The sequence below is a fragment of the Trifolium pratense genome, linkage group LG6, assembly GCF_020283565.1.
Source record: "Trifolium pratense cultivar HEN17-A07 linkage group LG6, ARS_RC_1.1, whole genome shotgun sequence".
Taxonomy (NCBI): domain Eukaryota; kingdom Viridiplantae; phylum Streptophyta; class Magnoliopsida; order Fabales; family Fabaceae; genus Trifolium; species Trifolium pratense.
In genome coordinates this window covers 25,839,431-25,854,003 of record NC_060064.1, presented here as the reverse complement: position 1 = coordinate 25,854,003, position 14,573 = coordinate 25,839,431, and the positions used below count along the sequence as shown (strand labels likewise).

General features: G+C 31.6%; 3 protein-coding genes across 3 annotated transcripts; 1 reads left to right on the top strand and 2 right to left on the bottom strand.

The window, feature by feature from the left end:
- Window positions 1–1,085: 1,085 nt before the first annotated feature.
- Window positions 1,086–2,841, bottom strand: LOC123888438. Its single transcript, XM_045937500.1, has 3 exons — window positions 2,636–2,841; window positions 2,167–2,493; window positions 1,086–1,424 (listed from the first exon to the last, which is right to left on the bottom strand). The coding sequence occupies exons 1-3, from the start codon at window positions 2,700–2,702 to the stop codon at window positions 1,279–1,281; spliced, it is 540 nt and encodes a 179-aa protein (XP_045793456.1). The 5' UTR covers window positions 2,703–2,841; the 3' UTR covers window positions 1,086–1,278.
- A 4,772-nt stretch (window positions 2,842–7,613) lies between these two features.
- On the top strand, window positions 7,614–11,276 carry LOC123888437 (fructose-1,6-bisphosphatase, chloroplastic). The gene is made up of 4 exons (XM_045937499.1): window positions 7,614–8,166; window positions 9,246–9,476; window positions 10,012–10,518; window positions 11,061–11,276. Exons 1-4 carry the CDS (start codon window positions 7,741–7,743, stop codon window positions 11,130–11,132), a joined length of 1,236 nt encoding a protein of 411 aa, XP_045793455.1. The 5' UTR covers window positions 7,614–7,740; the 3' UTR covers window positions 11,133–11,276.
- Window positions 11,277–11,788: 512 nt separating this feature from the next.
- On the bottom strand, window positions 11,789–13,380 carry LOC123891991. The gene is made up of 3 exons (XM_045941850.1): window positions 13,249–13,380; window positions 12,869–13,097; window positions 11,789–12,543 (listed from the first exon to the last, which is right to left on the bottom strand). The coding sequence occupies exons 1-3, from the start codon at window positions 13,378–13,380 to the stop codon at window positions 11,789–11,791; spliced, it is 1,116 nt and encodes a 371-aa protein (XP_045797806.1).
- Between the last annotated feature and the right edge of the window lie 1,193 nt (window positions 13,381–14,573).

The following is a 14,573-nucleotide window of genomic DNA, read 5'->3' as shown; positions in this document are numbered from 1 at the left end:
TAGCTTGAATGTTTTGGACTCCAAGGTTCCGAAGCAGATGAACACTTGTTCCGATAATGTTAGGCATAACATAAAGATCATCACAAATTATAAATGTAGCAGTTTCCTTGACAAATCCGTTTTCTCCAATCAAACAATTATATGGGATTACTACTTTGGTCATTACCCCTCCACAAGTGCATCTCTGATTCCTAAAAGTGCTCAAAAGGTCACAGGCCACTTCTACTCTCAGAGTAACAAGTCAAGTTCTCACAGACAAAATACTTCCTGGGTTCAGTGTCGTCGATGTTCAATTTCATATTACGGCAATAAGCTTCCATAAAGTTTCTAGGATTGAGTAGCATTTCCTTGCAGGCATGTGTCGAGAGACATTGTTCATCAAGATTTGCCACACTTTGTTAGAGTGAGCTAATGCTACCAAATCTCACTGCTTCAACATTCGACTCTTTAGCAACAAGTCTAGCAATAGTACCTAAAGGCAGTGTTAAGAAGCTGAAAAGAGCATCAACAAAATCCTTCCCTGCCTCGGCATACACAACTTTGTTCCTTTCATTGTCCACCAAAACTCTCAATATAACTCTGTCAACTTGTTGAACTGATTGAATTACAGTACCAGCCATTGTAACAAACAATAGCAGATCGCCTAGTTAGAAAAGAAAAGCAATCGATGAAACTTGCTTATTATGAAGAGTTTGTTTGGTTTTTAAGATAGACGTTTTATTTCTTCAACGTGTTTTAGATTCTGCAAAACATTGGAATGTGAATTGAAATTATTAATCACATCTGATAGTGCAAAAGCCTTGGAGTAATTGGGCAGAAAAAAAGGATTGGCTATTTTTACGATTCAGATTCCCTCTTTTTTTTTTTAAAATGTAATATATTTTTTATATAAAAAATATTGACTACCCAAATTTTATAACAAGGATTCTCTTCTTTATGCTTCCATATAATTCAAGTCCTCAAAGTTTTTAATATGATGACTTAAACTTTTTTTCTTTAGTTGAGAATTTTTAATTAGCTAAAGAATTTTGATTTTGAGACTGGTAGAAAAGTATACTGAGCTAAACTAATAGCAAATAATGCATTACATTTTATTTATTGAAATTATTTGAAGTACAAACTAATTTCAAATTTTGAAAATTCGTTGAGTACCAACAAATTAAAGATTTTTATTACAATGATCAAATCCCAAAACATAATGCGAGTACTTTCTAATTCTTTCCCATCTATGCAAAAGATAAATTGAGAACTAATTCATGGGACTAAGGTACTTTTTTTTTACAGAGGAGCAGGGGCAAATGCTACATGCATGTCCTCTGACACATAAGAAACAGGGCCAGATGCAGCTCCAGAGCTCACAAGCTCGACCATAGCGCGGCGAGGGTTGGTCTTTTGCATCTCACAGAGGTCAGGCAAAAACACACCTGCATAATATCAAATCAATCTTCGTTTATGTCTATGTGAAACTCATAAAACAAAACATATATAGTCCTTCATAAATAATTAAATTAAAAAAAAAATGCAAATATGATCACTAATACGAGGAAAAGAACCATAGTTATTTTATATTTTGTTTGCGAAGAATGACAAATGTGTATCTTTGATTAAATTTGAAGTTTTTACATTTTAATGTTCACTTTCAACCAAGAAATTAGAACAAAAAGAAAAGACTAAACATCCTTATTAAGTTGAAATTTCAACCATGATTTATTAATTATTACTATGTTAGTTGAGAGAACATTCTTGGAAGGTTCTTGAAATAAAGACAGCAACATGTAGTTTTCAACACTAATCACTAAAGTCCAATTATTTGAATTGATCAAAATAAGATTAAAAGGAATATCACATCATGAAATGCATCTCACTTTTTCTAAATTGATGGGTTGAAAATTGAAATAATTAGTCTAATTATTATTTTTTTGTCAAGTAACTAATGATTAGTCTAATTTAATTTATGGCCACAATGATAAGCAAAATTGTCCTTTCAGATTCATTAGATAACTGATATATTCGGACTATAATACAAACCAAATACATCGGTTATTCAATAAATCTGAAAAGTACAGTTTCGCTTATATTCGTGGCTAAATGGAGTATATTTTAAAATCATACTAAAGGAAATAATTTTTTTTATACTAAAGACAATCCAAATGAAAATTTTCTTACCCTCTCCAGCAGCCAAATTGAAATAAAGATCAACAATATTGGGGCAATTCTGGTAACAAGATGGTGAACAAAGTTTGGCAGTGAATTGTGGCTCAAGCAATGCATCAGAAGAAATTCCAACAGAATTCCTTTCAACTCCACAAGCTTTCACACATTGATTTGTCTCTATGTATCCTGCCATTCTCTCCACCACAACTTCCGATGTCGTGCACTGGTATTCTACGCCACCATCCGCGGCCTTCTCTGTCTCCAACAAACACCGTTTTCCCGAAGAAGCTATTGAGAAAGAACATAAATCCTTTTGCAACTCCTCACATACAACTTCAGCTGTCAATTGAAGATTGAGAATTAATTAAAATACATATTATGTCAAGATTTAATTTTTTAAATAAAAAAAAATTGCGTTAATAACTAGATATTAATTGGAAAATATTTTAGAGGGTTGTATATATATATATAGTATGCGTACCAAAAGATGCATGGATAAAAAGGGAACAAAAGAACATAACCAAAGGTAATTTGGATGAGTAAGACATGGTTTGAAATTTTGGCTATTACTATAAGATTTGTGTATAGTGTATCAAAAATTAAGGAATTGAATTAAAAAAAATAGGAAATATGGTATGGAAGATTTTTTCTTTGTTTTTGAGAATATGGTAATTGTATGGAAGAGATGTTCACAAACTATATGAAAATGTAACAAAGATTTGACTATATATAGGTGGGAAATGTGTCTAATGGACGCGTTAAGATGGCTCCTAATGTCCTAAATAAGTTAGCTTGGGCTCCACCCCATTCTCTTCTTTTTTTTTCTTTCTTAATTAAATCTTAAATCACACATGATTTTTTATTTTTTTACAGAACTGCTATAGCATTTTTACACAATTTTAGGTATTCAAAAAAAAAAAAAAATTCAAACATTATTCGAGATTAAACAGGTTAAATTTCAGTCAAAATGTATTACAACTCTAAAAAAAATTAAAAAAAAATTATTAATTTGAACTAATTAGTACTACCTTCAATCATTTTTATAAAAGATAAATGAATTCGGGCTTAGGCCCTCATGATTATAAAAAAAAAAAAATTTACAAAATTGATATATGTAAAACTCAATCCAAGGGGGTAAACGATGGAATCTTGATATTACGATGGGGTAATCAAAAAAAATTATTTTGTAGGGGTAAGTCAAAAATCGGTCATATTGCAAGCGGTAAAGACCTATTAAATACATCAACTTTTTGTATTTTTGAGTATTTGATTAATTAAATGGTCATTGATTTGTCTACATGCATGAATTATATAGATAAAAATGCATTTCTAGCTAGTATTACATTATTCGACAAAAAAAAAATCATTGCTTTGTATTTCGTTGACCTTTTTATTTGTATATTAATTGGAAGCCATAAAAAGTGATAGGAATTTACAAATTAAATAATACAAGTATTTGGAAATTTAGGAGAATAAAATGGGAATGGCCTCCCTTAGCTTGTTGTGACGCTAGTTAGTTAGAAAGTTGACGTTGTAACAAAAGGACATTGAATTAGTTTTGTGTTTCCCACGTTTAGAACTTCATTTTTTCACTTAAAGAAAAAGTCATAATGGACGAAGGCTCGACAGAATTGCCACTTGTCTTGTCTGCGTATAAGAAAGGAAGGTTGCAACTAGCTGACCATAAACAAAGTAGCTAGCCAGTATCAACCAAATACATCGAATTATATTAAGCAAACAGCATATATAATATATACCGTTTTATTATAATTATTATTAGGAGGCTCTTATTATTAGTATTTTTTAAGTTATCAGATATATTAATTAGTCGGTGAATTAAGATAAATAGTTTATGAACTTTTATTAAATATGGTTAAATTTTATGGATATTTTCAGTGATGGATATTATAATTTTTGCTAGCGAAGGCTAAAAAATAGTCTAAATATTTCAATAAAAGAAATACTTTTTGAACTTTTTTAAAATACACAATTATAGTATTTTTTTTTACTCAAAAATAATAATATTCATTATTCAATTTCGCTAAAAATCAATAAGGATGAATCTGCGAACAGGCTCATATCATCCGAGTTAATAGCATAAAACAGCCTAGTGCCTATAACAAAACCTACAATTGATATTATAAAATTCAAATGTCTGGAATAGACATGCATTCATATCTGCAACGTTGACGACGCTAAAGTCATTGAATCTGAACTGAATTTGGATCGAATCAAACCTGCAAATCTGAACAAAAAACAAACATCATACTAAGACGGAACAATCAAAACAAAAAACTCTGCACTAAGATGAGATTAAAACATGAAAATATCTCGAAGAAAACTCGAATGAAACCTAAAAAATATGTGAACATCTGTTAAGAGTCTCACATCGGTTAAGAGATGGTCTGACTAAGTGTTTATAAACAAGAGGCAATCCTCACTTTACGAGCCGGTTTTGTAAGGTTGAGTTAGGTCCAATACTCATTTCTAAGATGATATCAGAGCTCTCCACGATCCGTTGGGCCACCTGTTATCGGGTTTCCGCTATCGGGCCACCTACCGTTTATATCCACGCACCAAGTCCATTAGTGCTGGGCGTGAGGGGGTGTGGTAAGAGTCCCACATCGGTTGAGAGATGGTCTGACTAAGTGTTTATATACTAGAGGCAATCCTCACCTTACAAGCTGATTTTGTAAAGATTATTTAGGCCTCGATATTCATGACATATTTGGCCACCCGTTGTTGTTGATTACACGTTCCAGCTTGTTCAGTCCTAGACGTGAGGGGGTGTGTTAGAAGTCCCACATTGTCTAGAGATATGGCAAAGATAACCTTTATAAGTGTAGTGCAAACCTCAACCTCAAACTAGCTTTTGTGATTGAGTATAGGTTTCCAAATTCTAATAATATCCTCACTTATTTAAATAAAAAAATAAATAAAAAAAGATCAAAAGTAGTAATTTCGGATCAAAATTGATCCTAACCCCTGTCTAATTGATAAGCCAGGAGAAGAAGAAAAAAAATGAAGTGTGAAGAAATTAAAAAGTTGGATTAGTGAAAAGTTCGTTGAAAATATTCCATGATATTTTCACTATCAATATTATAAAATTTTCAGATGTAACTAAAAGATCATTCAATGGAAGTAACAGCAAGAGAAATAGACAAAAAATTGGTTGAAACTTTCCCAGTTTATATATTTATATTTTTATATATTCCTTCCTTCTTTTTTATTTTTAAAAAAAAATTGCATTTATATTTTTTTATATGCATATTTTTAAAAAAAAAATTTTTTTGACAATAAGGACGTGAAGAGATTTAATAAAGAAAAAAAAATGAATTTGGAGGATAATTGGTCCCAAACCAAAAAATAACTAGTAACTAGATTTAAAATTGAATTTAAGAAATATTCGGTTTTAAACTAAATTTGATAAATAACCAATTTAAAAATCGGATTTACAAATTTAACCGGTTACGTAACCATAATCATATTTATAACTAGTTTGATAATCGGTTTTTAAATAAAATGTGGATTTGATTATGGATACTAATCCAAAAAAATGGTTTATAAATGGTTTGGTTTTGGTTTTGGAGAAAAACCGACCATGCACACCCCTAGTTGAAAGTGAACAAACTATTGCTTCAATGAATTAAGAGAGAAGAAGAAAAAAGTTAAAAGACAAAGTGCGTAGAAATTAAAAAGTTGAATTATTGAAAAATTGAAACCTGAACAATCATCAAATATGTTCTAGTATGAAATTTCAAACTGAAGCAATTTTCTGGTATGTATTTCAAAGAATTTATGCAAATCAAGCAATTTTTTGTAATAATGTGTAAAAATAAAAAACTTGATTGTTTTTAGTTTATACATGAAACCAAATTAGTCCCATCAAAATAATTGCAAGGGTGGAAGAAATTTTTTTTCTCTTCTAGAATCGTTTCTCGAGTAGAATAAAGTCGTTCCATTTCTATGACTTGGCTATAGAGATTTTCTTTTGTCACCCTAACAATATTTCGGACTTCCTACAAAATTATCAATATATCCCCTGTGTGCTACTTAGGTAGCGAATATTATAAAAATAAGAAATTTGAAAGTAAAAAAACTCTCTTTTAGCCATCTGCTAGTTAAGTACCAAAAGAGTAAAATATGAAACAAATAAAGCACGCAAGAAGGTGGAAAAGTGGCCAAAAAATCTCTCTTGGGCCTTACTGAACAATTAGGTCAAGATTTCTCTACGGCTCAATGCTTCCTACAGATGTTTTCTCTTTAGGTCTCCATGATTCTTTTTCTCCCTGGATTTTATTTTTTTGCCCTTAAATAAAAATTCCGGTTTCTACGAAACCGAATTTCTTTTGCTTGAAAAAAAAATCGGTTTCTGTTAACCGAATTTTTCCTGAATTTGAACTAGAAAAACTTTGGTTTCTGCGAATCGAAATTTTTATCAAGAGCAAAATTGGATTTTTGGGAGGTATAAAAGTTACATTGGGGACCTAAAGAGAAAACATCCTTCCTACACCTTGGATGTGTATCACGTTACGGGCCGGTAAAGGCAATATAGTATTTAAATGAGAAAAAAGTTCAATATTATCTCCCACATCAATACCATTTAGGGCGCGCCAGTAACCCTTAACATTTGGGCTTCCTATGCTCAACACACACAAGTCAGATTCAACATATCGATCGGTTTTAGACCACTATACTTATCGCATCACCCATGCTTTTGGCACGCCTCATGTATTTTCTTATTTAACTAATTGACGTTGTAATAAAAAAAATTGAAATGAAAAAAAAAAATTTACTATTTATCTAGCAACTGCATTTGTTACTTATAATGCGGATTAAACTGACACAAGGATATTAAAAGAAAGGGTGATGCTAACTAGTGCCCCCGAGGCACTAGTTAAAGATATAAAAAAAATAATTTTTGCATTGGAAATGACACTTTTTATACTTTACAAACATTGACTACACAAGTTTCAATGTAATTTTACTATAATTAGTATCCTTAACTAGTGCCCCGAGGGCACTAGTTAACATTTTCCAATAAAACATGAACACGTCAATGATAAGTCAACAACATGTTGACTTTAATCTTCACTTGTGTGTATTACTTTAATATTCCAAAGTCCACGACATCGAATTGTTTTGGAATTCAACCAATAGTTGGTTTAGTGGTGATTGATGCTGAACTTGGTAAGAAGGATCACGGTTCGATTCCCAACAATTGTGGGGGGACTGGAATCACTTGATGTTAAAAATAACTTCCGAACCAGATTAAACTGGTGGTGAAAGAAAAAAAAATTGTTTTGGAATTGTTGAGAGTACAATTTTTTTCTTATTTTGATAAAAAAAAAAATACAAAAATCCATCGTGGCAGAACAGAACCATTGGAATCCACAAGTAATATCAATCACAAAAAGGAAAAATCATATGAATAAGATAAGTGGGACCAACAGTATCACAAACAATTATGAACCTTACAATCTCTTTTCCATCAATACCTTACAACACAATCCATCCATGCAACTTCATCACTAGCAACACCCTCCAAAAAAAAAAATCAACAAAAACTAAAACTTTACAATAACCATGGTTGCAATGGCAGCAGCAACAGCATCATCACAATTAATATTCTCAAAACCATGTTCACCTTCACGTCTTTGTCCTTTTCAACTGTGTGTTTTTGACACAAAATCAGTGTTATCATCAAGTTCAAGGAGAAAGCATGTGAGTGGTGGCTCTGGTGTTAGATGTATGGCTGTGGGTGAAGTAACACCTGAAACAAAGAAAAAAAGTGGTTATGAGCTTATAACATTGACTAGTTGGTTGTTGAAGCAAGAACAAACAGGGATTATTGATGCAGAATTAACAATTGTTCTTTCTAGTATTTCCTTGGCATGTAAACAGATTGCTTCTTTGGTTCAAAGAGCTAATATTTCTAATCTTACTGGTGTTCAAGGTGCTGTAAATATTCAAGGAGAAGACCAGAAAAAACTTGATGTTGTCTCGAATGAGGTAAAGTATTACACATTTCTTTATTCAAAAAGTTTAAGTCAGGATGAATTCTGAATTATGGTATTAAATTGCGGTTGCTGTGACATGCAATGCAGCTGTTGCCGTGTGAAATGATTTTGGAATTTTAAGAATCTATATAAAATGACAGTGGGACACGAGAAAGGATCCTCTCAATTTGTTTTCTCTCAATTTCTCTCAATTTTCACATCTCAACCATCGATCAATTTTAATTGATTTCTTTTTAGATTTAAATATTGTTTTATATGTCCAAATACCAACATTATTTCCTCTAAAAAAATTTCAACTTGAGAATCCTTTCTCAGTGGGACACTACTATGCCACTAGACTTTTTTTGCCCTCCATCGTAGAGTATCAGTTTATTCTATAAGTATGGATTCAAATATGCTTGAAATATACTGTTGACAGACTGTTAAAAGTAAGGTTTTTCATTAGATTTTAGGCAAATTAGGATTTGAGATTTATAAGTTTTTTTTGTGAGAAAATTTGAAGAACATGCTTAAATTGTCTGATGCGGCTTCACATGCGGTTGCATTGCATTTGAACACGGTAATGAAAATCACACTGCAATTGCGGGGTGCGGAATTGAGGACAATTTAAAACAATGTTCTGAATTTTTTTGAATGGCTAAAAGAAATTGTTCTGACTTCTGAATTACCAAAGCTCTGTCTTCTCCAAAAGGCAGATGTTAACATCAAAAAGAAAAATTCAAGGCCGAGTTGCAATTTGATATAGCAATTAAATGTTACTAATGCTGCTGCTGCCTCAAGTACAGTCACTTCAAATCTCAAGAGACGTAAATTTTTTTGATGTCGCGATCAAAATCGCAATTGTGGGTTTATTTAAATATCCTTGTTAAATATGTTTCAATTCACTGAGAAAATTTAATTTTCGCCAAGTTAATTTGCAAAAACATTTATTCTAAAAGACTGTAGTAGAAGTAGAAGCGTTTGTTTCTCACATTCTTAACCAAAATTTATAGGTACTTCAATTTAAAGGTTTACTTAGGTAGGTAGCTACTAATATTGATAAACAGTGTATTGTTTTGTATTTATTTTCAGGTTTTTTCAAATTGCTTGAGGTCAAGTGGGAGGACAGGTATAATAGCATCAGAGGAAGAGGATGTACCAGTGGCAGTAGAAGAGAGTTATTCAGGAAACTACATTGTGGTATTTGATCCACTTGATGGTTCATCAAATATTGATGCTGCAGTTTCAACTGGTTCCATTTTTGGCATTTACAGCCCCAATGATGAGTGTCTAGCTGACACTAGTGACTCTGATGACCCCACAGTAAGTGATGTTTGGGAATAGATTATGTTTTATTATGATTAGAAATCGAACTCGGTACTCTGAGGTTTACAACATTCACACACACGGTTTACCTATTTATCAAGAAATTAGAAAAAATATTATTCATTTCATTAAGAATTGACAAGGGCTTGAGACCTTGAAGTGTGCTCCTCTCAAGGTCTCATGTTCGATTCCCCCTGGTATAAATTTGGGTTGGCTAGTCCATACAGAGTAAAAAAAAAAAAAAAAAAACTGTCCTTAAACGAGGCCCCCACAAGTGGGCGGTGGTATTGGCCGGATACTGAGTTTTCAAAAAACAAAAAATATTGATAAGGGCCTTGAAAATTTTGATTCAACTGTCATAGGTGTATGATCAGGTTTGGCTGACAAAATAAACTACAAAGGTAGTCTAGTTGAACAAGGGCTTAACTGCAATTGGTTGAACCGATTGAACCATGACCAAATGATCTTACTGGTTCAATCTCTGATCCGAGTTTTAAAACATTTCTTAACACAGTACAAATTTTGATTGCAGCTTGACACAGAAGAACAAAGGTGCATTGTGAATGTGTGCCAACCAGGAAGCAACCTACTAGCAGCTGGTTACTGCATGTATTCTAGCTCAGTAATCTTTGTTCTAACAATTGGCAAAGGAGTTTTTGTATTCACATTGGATCCAATGTATGGAGAATTTGTTTTGACTCAGGAAAATCTTCAAATACCAAAATCAGGGCAAATTTATTCTTTCAATGAAGGGAATTATGGGTTGTGGGATGACAAATTAAAGAAATACATTGATTCTCTTAAGGAACCAGGTGCAAATGGCAAACCTTATTCTGCAAGGTATATTGGTAGTTTGGTAGGTGATTTCCATAGGACACTGCTTTATGGTGGCATTTATGGGTACCCTAGGGACAAGAAAAGTAAGAATGGGAAGCTTAGGCTTTTATATGAGTGTGCTCCAATGAGTTTCATTGTAGAACAGGCTGGTGGAAAAGGTTCAGATGGTCATCAGAGAGTACTTGACATTCAACCCACAGAAGTAAGTGTAGACTGATTTCATATGCATCTATAATGCAATGTCTTAAATCAATGATTTTAAGATCATACCAAACTAGTCGGTTCAACCGATTGAACCACAAACTGACTATTTTGTCGGTCGGTGTGATCCCAGTTGAACTGTAGTCTAGTTCAACTGGGTATAACCTAAGATTGGTTAAACTTTCTTTTTTCTTTCTATTTTAACTTTTCAAATACTTTTTTATGTAATTATTTGTCTTGCGGTTAGGTTTAACCAATTGAACCATGACCCAAAGGATTAAAAAATTAAATCTCTGGTCTTGTTTCTATAAACATTGTCTAAATCTTGATCGCAATCACCATCTCTTGTATTCAAGAGAATCACGATCAAATATGATAGATGTGATTGCGACCTAATTTTGGTCATGTTGGAGTCGCAGAGACATCAAATACCTTGATGTCGCAGTCCAAACCGCGGTTGAGGAACTTTTTGTTTCCTTTATAATAGTTCATTATAAATGTTAGGTTGGATAGTCTTATTCAACTTTTCTTTTTTATGGACAGATTCATCAGCGTGTTCCACTTTACATTGGGAGCACAGAGGAGGTGGAGAAGGTTGAAAAGTACTTGGCTTAAATGATATGTTAATGCAGAGAAAGTTGTTCTGTTTATGAAGTTTAAGCTCAATGAATTCTTTTGGTTTTATTCCCCATTTTCAGATTATTTTGGATAGACATTATATATATAAAATTTTGAAGTAATCCTGTTTTAATAGCACAACTTACCTTTGCCTAAAATTGATAACGAAACAATCATGTCTAGTACATTTTCATTTTAAAATTACATCAAATGTTTCAAAGTATATTACACATGCATCAAGGTATTTAACCACAATATATTGTTGCCTATTTCTTCTAATCAGATATTCAATTTATAGACATCAATTTAACTGAACTTACTGCAAACCAAAGATATTGGCTGATAAAAGATATATAAAAGAAACATAATATATATTATTTCGATTTAAAAGGAACCAATATTGTATATATCATCTAAGACAAAAATTGGAAGTGCAAAGGCATCATTATGAATAACTGACATCCCAACTATGTTGGCACCCCAGTAATCCAACAATCATTTGCAGCACGCCAAATATTAAGTGAATTATTTGTTTGTACAAACAAAATATGTGTGTTCGTACAAAGCTACATTTTCGAACAAAACATAACAGCATTTTCAAAAGCTACAGATTTCTTCATCAACATTGAAGCTCCAATCTTCTATTTGCATCGCTAGCTTGAAAAGTCAATTAGTTTATAAATGTCATCATCATCTGAGTTAAAAAGATCATCTACGTTTAAAAGATCATCTACGATTAAAAGATCATCTAGGTTTAAATGATCATCAAAGGCAGAATTGTCGAATTGATTTTCGGATGCAGGTGTAGAAATCTCATTGAACAGCTGATTTTTCAAGCTTTCAGGCACATCGGCAGAATCAATGCCCAGCATACTTTCTTCATGATCACTCTTACTCGGCTTGTCTGAATTTGTCATGACAGGAGAAATGCAATGACTCGTTTCCTTGGAAGCCATTTGTTTAGTAGGACTGGCCATAACTCTCTTGCATGATATTGCATTGTAACTAGTTGGCACGGCCTCATGATCGCTGATCTTACTCGGCTTGTCTGAATTTGTCATGACAGGAGAAATGCAATGACTCGTTTCCTTGGAAGCCATTTGTTTCGTTGGACTAGCCATAACTCTCTTGCATGATATTGCATTGCAACTAGTTGTCACGGCCTCTCCATCGCACGGCACGACAAAAGAATTCTCCATAGAAGATATATTTGTATCAATTTGAGAAGACATTGTTACATTAATACCTTGTATGGGAATTCTTCTACCAGATGAAGTATGATGGTGTTTGGGTGCTGAAGGAGCATCCATATCTGAAATATCCTTTCTCTTTCTACTAGATATATTTGAAATGCTCGAAGGAGGTTGCAACTGTGTATTGAATTTGTTTTGCCCAGAAGTAGAGACACCTAAGTAAAAATAGATAAAACATTAAAATCAAGAATGATAAAGAGCAGAGTAGACAAATTCAAAGTATGAATTAGCAAACTTGTAAATCACTCCATCAAATAACTCTCTAAGTTCTCCCAGAAAAATTTTCAAGGCATAGGAACTCTACATATTCGAAAAAGAACTCCCTAATGTCAATTTTATAAGAAACAACTTATTTTTAAGGTTAGTTGAATATTTGAAATGTATCTGATCTATATTGACCGGATACATTAAATATTTAACCGTTTCTTGTAAAAAAGACCGAAAGTAGTAACAAACTATATTGTGAATAAAGGATTGTACCTGGATGAGATTTGTTACTAATAATTGCTGGTTGAGGAACATGAGTGAGTGTTGATTTTGCAGCAGGTGGAGGAATGAGCCCACTAACATTGTAAGTATTCATGTGCATTAGAATTTGATTTTTCGCATGTTCTAAATTAGCCTTTTCTTTATCCATTGTTTCCTTCTGCTCTTTTAAACTGATATATTCCTCTAACATCTCATTCAATGTCATCAGATTCTTTGGTGCCTGAATAAATAAAATATAAATATCAATAAATAAATAAATAAATAAATAAATACATAAAGAAAAGTTAGACCTAATATCTAGAAATCTTTGACAAAATAGAAGAAACCGAAGTGTTGAAAATAAATTGAAAATAAAGATGCAACAAAAGTACCTCGTGAATGGGAGAATGAGCAAATAAAGAAACTTCGTTTCGAAAACACTGACGGGTGCATGAGAAGTTGTTGTCTGACAAATATTTGTCAACAATGAACGTAGCTTGTTCGCCGATAAATTTATTATTCATTGTTGTATTGTAGTAAATAGTAGAGACTGCGAAACTGTGAGAACAGAGAAAAGTGACAAGAAGTTGTTATTAATCAAGATAAAAAATGGAAAGAATTTCAATTTATATCGATTCAGATTTAGATATAACAAACACCTATTTTGATGCGCTCCTCAAACAGGAAAAAAAAAAAACTATATATATTCATTCATTAAAAAATTATTTATGTATGAATCTATGCATAAAAATAGCAACAAAACAAAAATAATAATCTAGCATAAAAATAGGAACAAAAAAAATAATAAAAAAAATTATAGAAACTTTAGTCAAATAAAAAAATTATAGAAAAAATACGATGAATGCTCATTAAATAGAAATATATAAATAAAAACATAAACAATATTTTTCAATAAAAAAAAACATAAACAATATTACTATCAAGTTTTTTTTATAAGAATATTACTATCAAGTTTACTTACTACTAACTATTAATAATATTGTAATATATAATACTACTAACTATTAATAATACTGTAATATTATAATAATAAAGTTAATTAGTATAAAATTATCTAAGTTACCCTAAATACTTCTAACCAAATTTCTAACTTTTTATTAAAAAATATACACCGTACTATTATTCATTTAATAAGTTTTATAAGAAATAACACAATAATTTCACTCTTGTAAAAAAAAAAATACTTGTGTCAACGATAATTACATAAGATAAAAGAACACATAAAATATTTCAATAATTACAATTTAAGTTCGAAGTGAAGTCTATAAAACGGTAAGGAAATATTGTTATTCATCACACTCTTGCAAGAGCGATGATTTATCGAACTAGTCAATATTGTATTATTTGTATTTGTCTATTATCTTCTTTATATTGAAATTTATTTGATTAATGAAATAAATAAAAAGATTTATAAGAATTGATAACGAGAGATTAATGCAATGTATTACCTTTTGGTGGATGAATGTGAAAGAATCAATCTCACTCTCTGAACTGGATTCCTTGCCTCTTTCTTCTACGAGGATGAATGTGAGAGACTGACAACACACTTATGAAATTTATACAGAATTTCCCATTATTATTTTTTATATATATAATGGGGGCCTAATTAAGCCCAACCATTATTTTAGGATATTTTGTTTCTTTTTCTTCCCTTTTATTTTAAAATTTACATTTATCCTTTTTTTTTAACCGTAAA

What these genes read in the sequence shown, in the direction of transcription:
- LOC123888438 (XM_045937500.1), bottom strand. Translation starts at nt 2,702, where the DNA reads ATGTCTTACTCATCCAAATTACCTTTGGTTATGTTCTTTTGTTCCCTT. An exon ending in TTTTATCCATGCATCTTTTG is followed by an intron (nt 2,494 to 2,635) that starts GTACGCATACTA and finishes TTCAATTGACAG; the next exon opens with CTGAAGTTGTATGTGAGGAG. An exon ending in CAATTTGGCTGCTGGAGAGG is followed by an intron (nt 1,425 to 2,166) that starts GTAAGAAAATTT and finishes GATATTATGCAG; the next exon opens with GTGTGTTTTTGCCTGACCTC.
- LOC123888437 (XM_045937499.1), top strand. Translation starts at nt 7,741, where the DNA reads ATGGTTGCAATGGCAGCAGCAACAGCATCATCACAATTAATATTCTCA. An exon ending in TTGATGTTGTCTCGAATGAG is followed by an intron (nt 8,167 to 9,245) that starts GTAAAGTATTAC and finishes ATTTATTTTCAG; the next exon opens with GTTTTTTCAAATTGCTTGAG. An exon ending in GTGACTCTGATGACCCCACA is followed by an intron (nt 9,477 to 10,011) that starts GTAAGTGATGTT and finishes TTTTGATTGCAG; the next exon opens with CTTGACACAGAAGAACAAAG.
- LOC123891991 (XM_045941850.1), bottom strand. Translation starts at nt 13,380, where the DNA reads ATGAATAATAAATTTATCGGCGAACAAGCTACGTTCATTGTTGACAAA. An exon ending in CTCATTCTCCCATTCACGAG is followed by an intron (nt 13,098 to 13,248) that starts GTACTTTTGTTG and finishes TTATTTATTCAG; the next exon opens with GCACCAAAGAATCTGATGAC. An exon ending in TAGTAACAAATCTCATCCAG is followed by an intron (nt 12,544 to 12,868) that starts GTACAATCCTTT and finishes ATTTTTACTTAG; the next exon opens with GTGTCTCTACTTCTGGGCAA.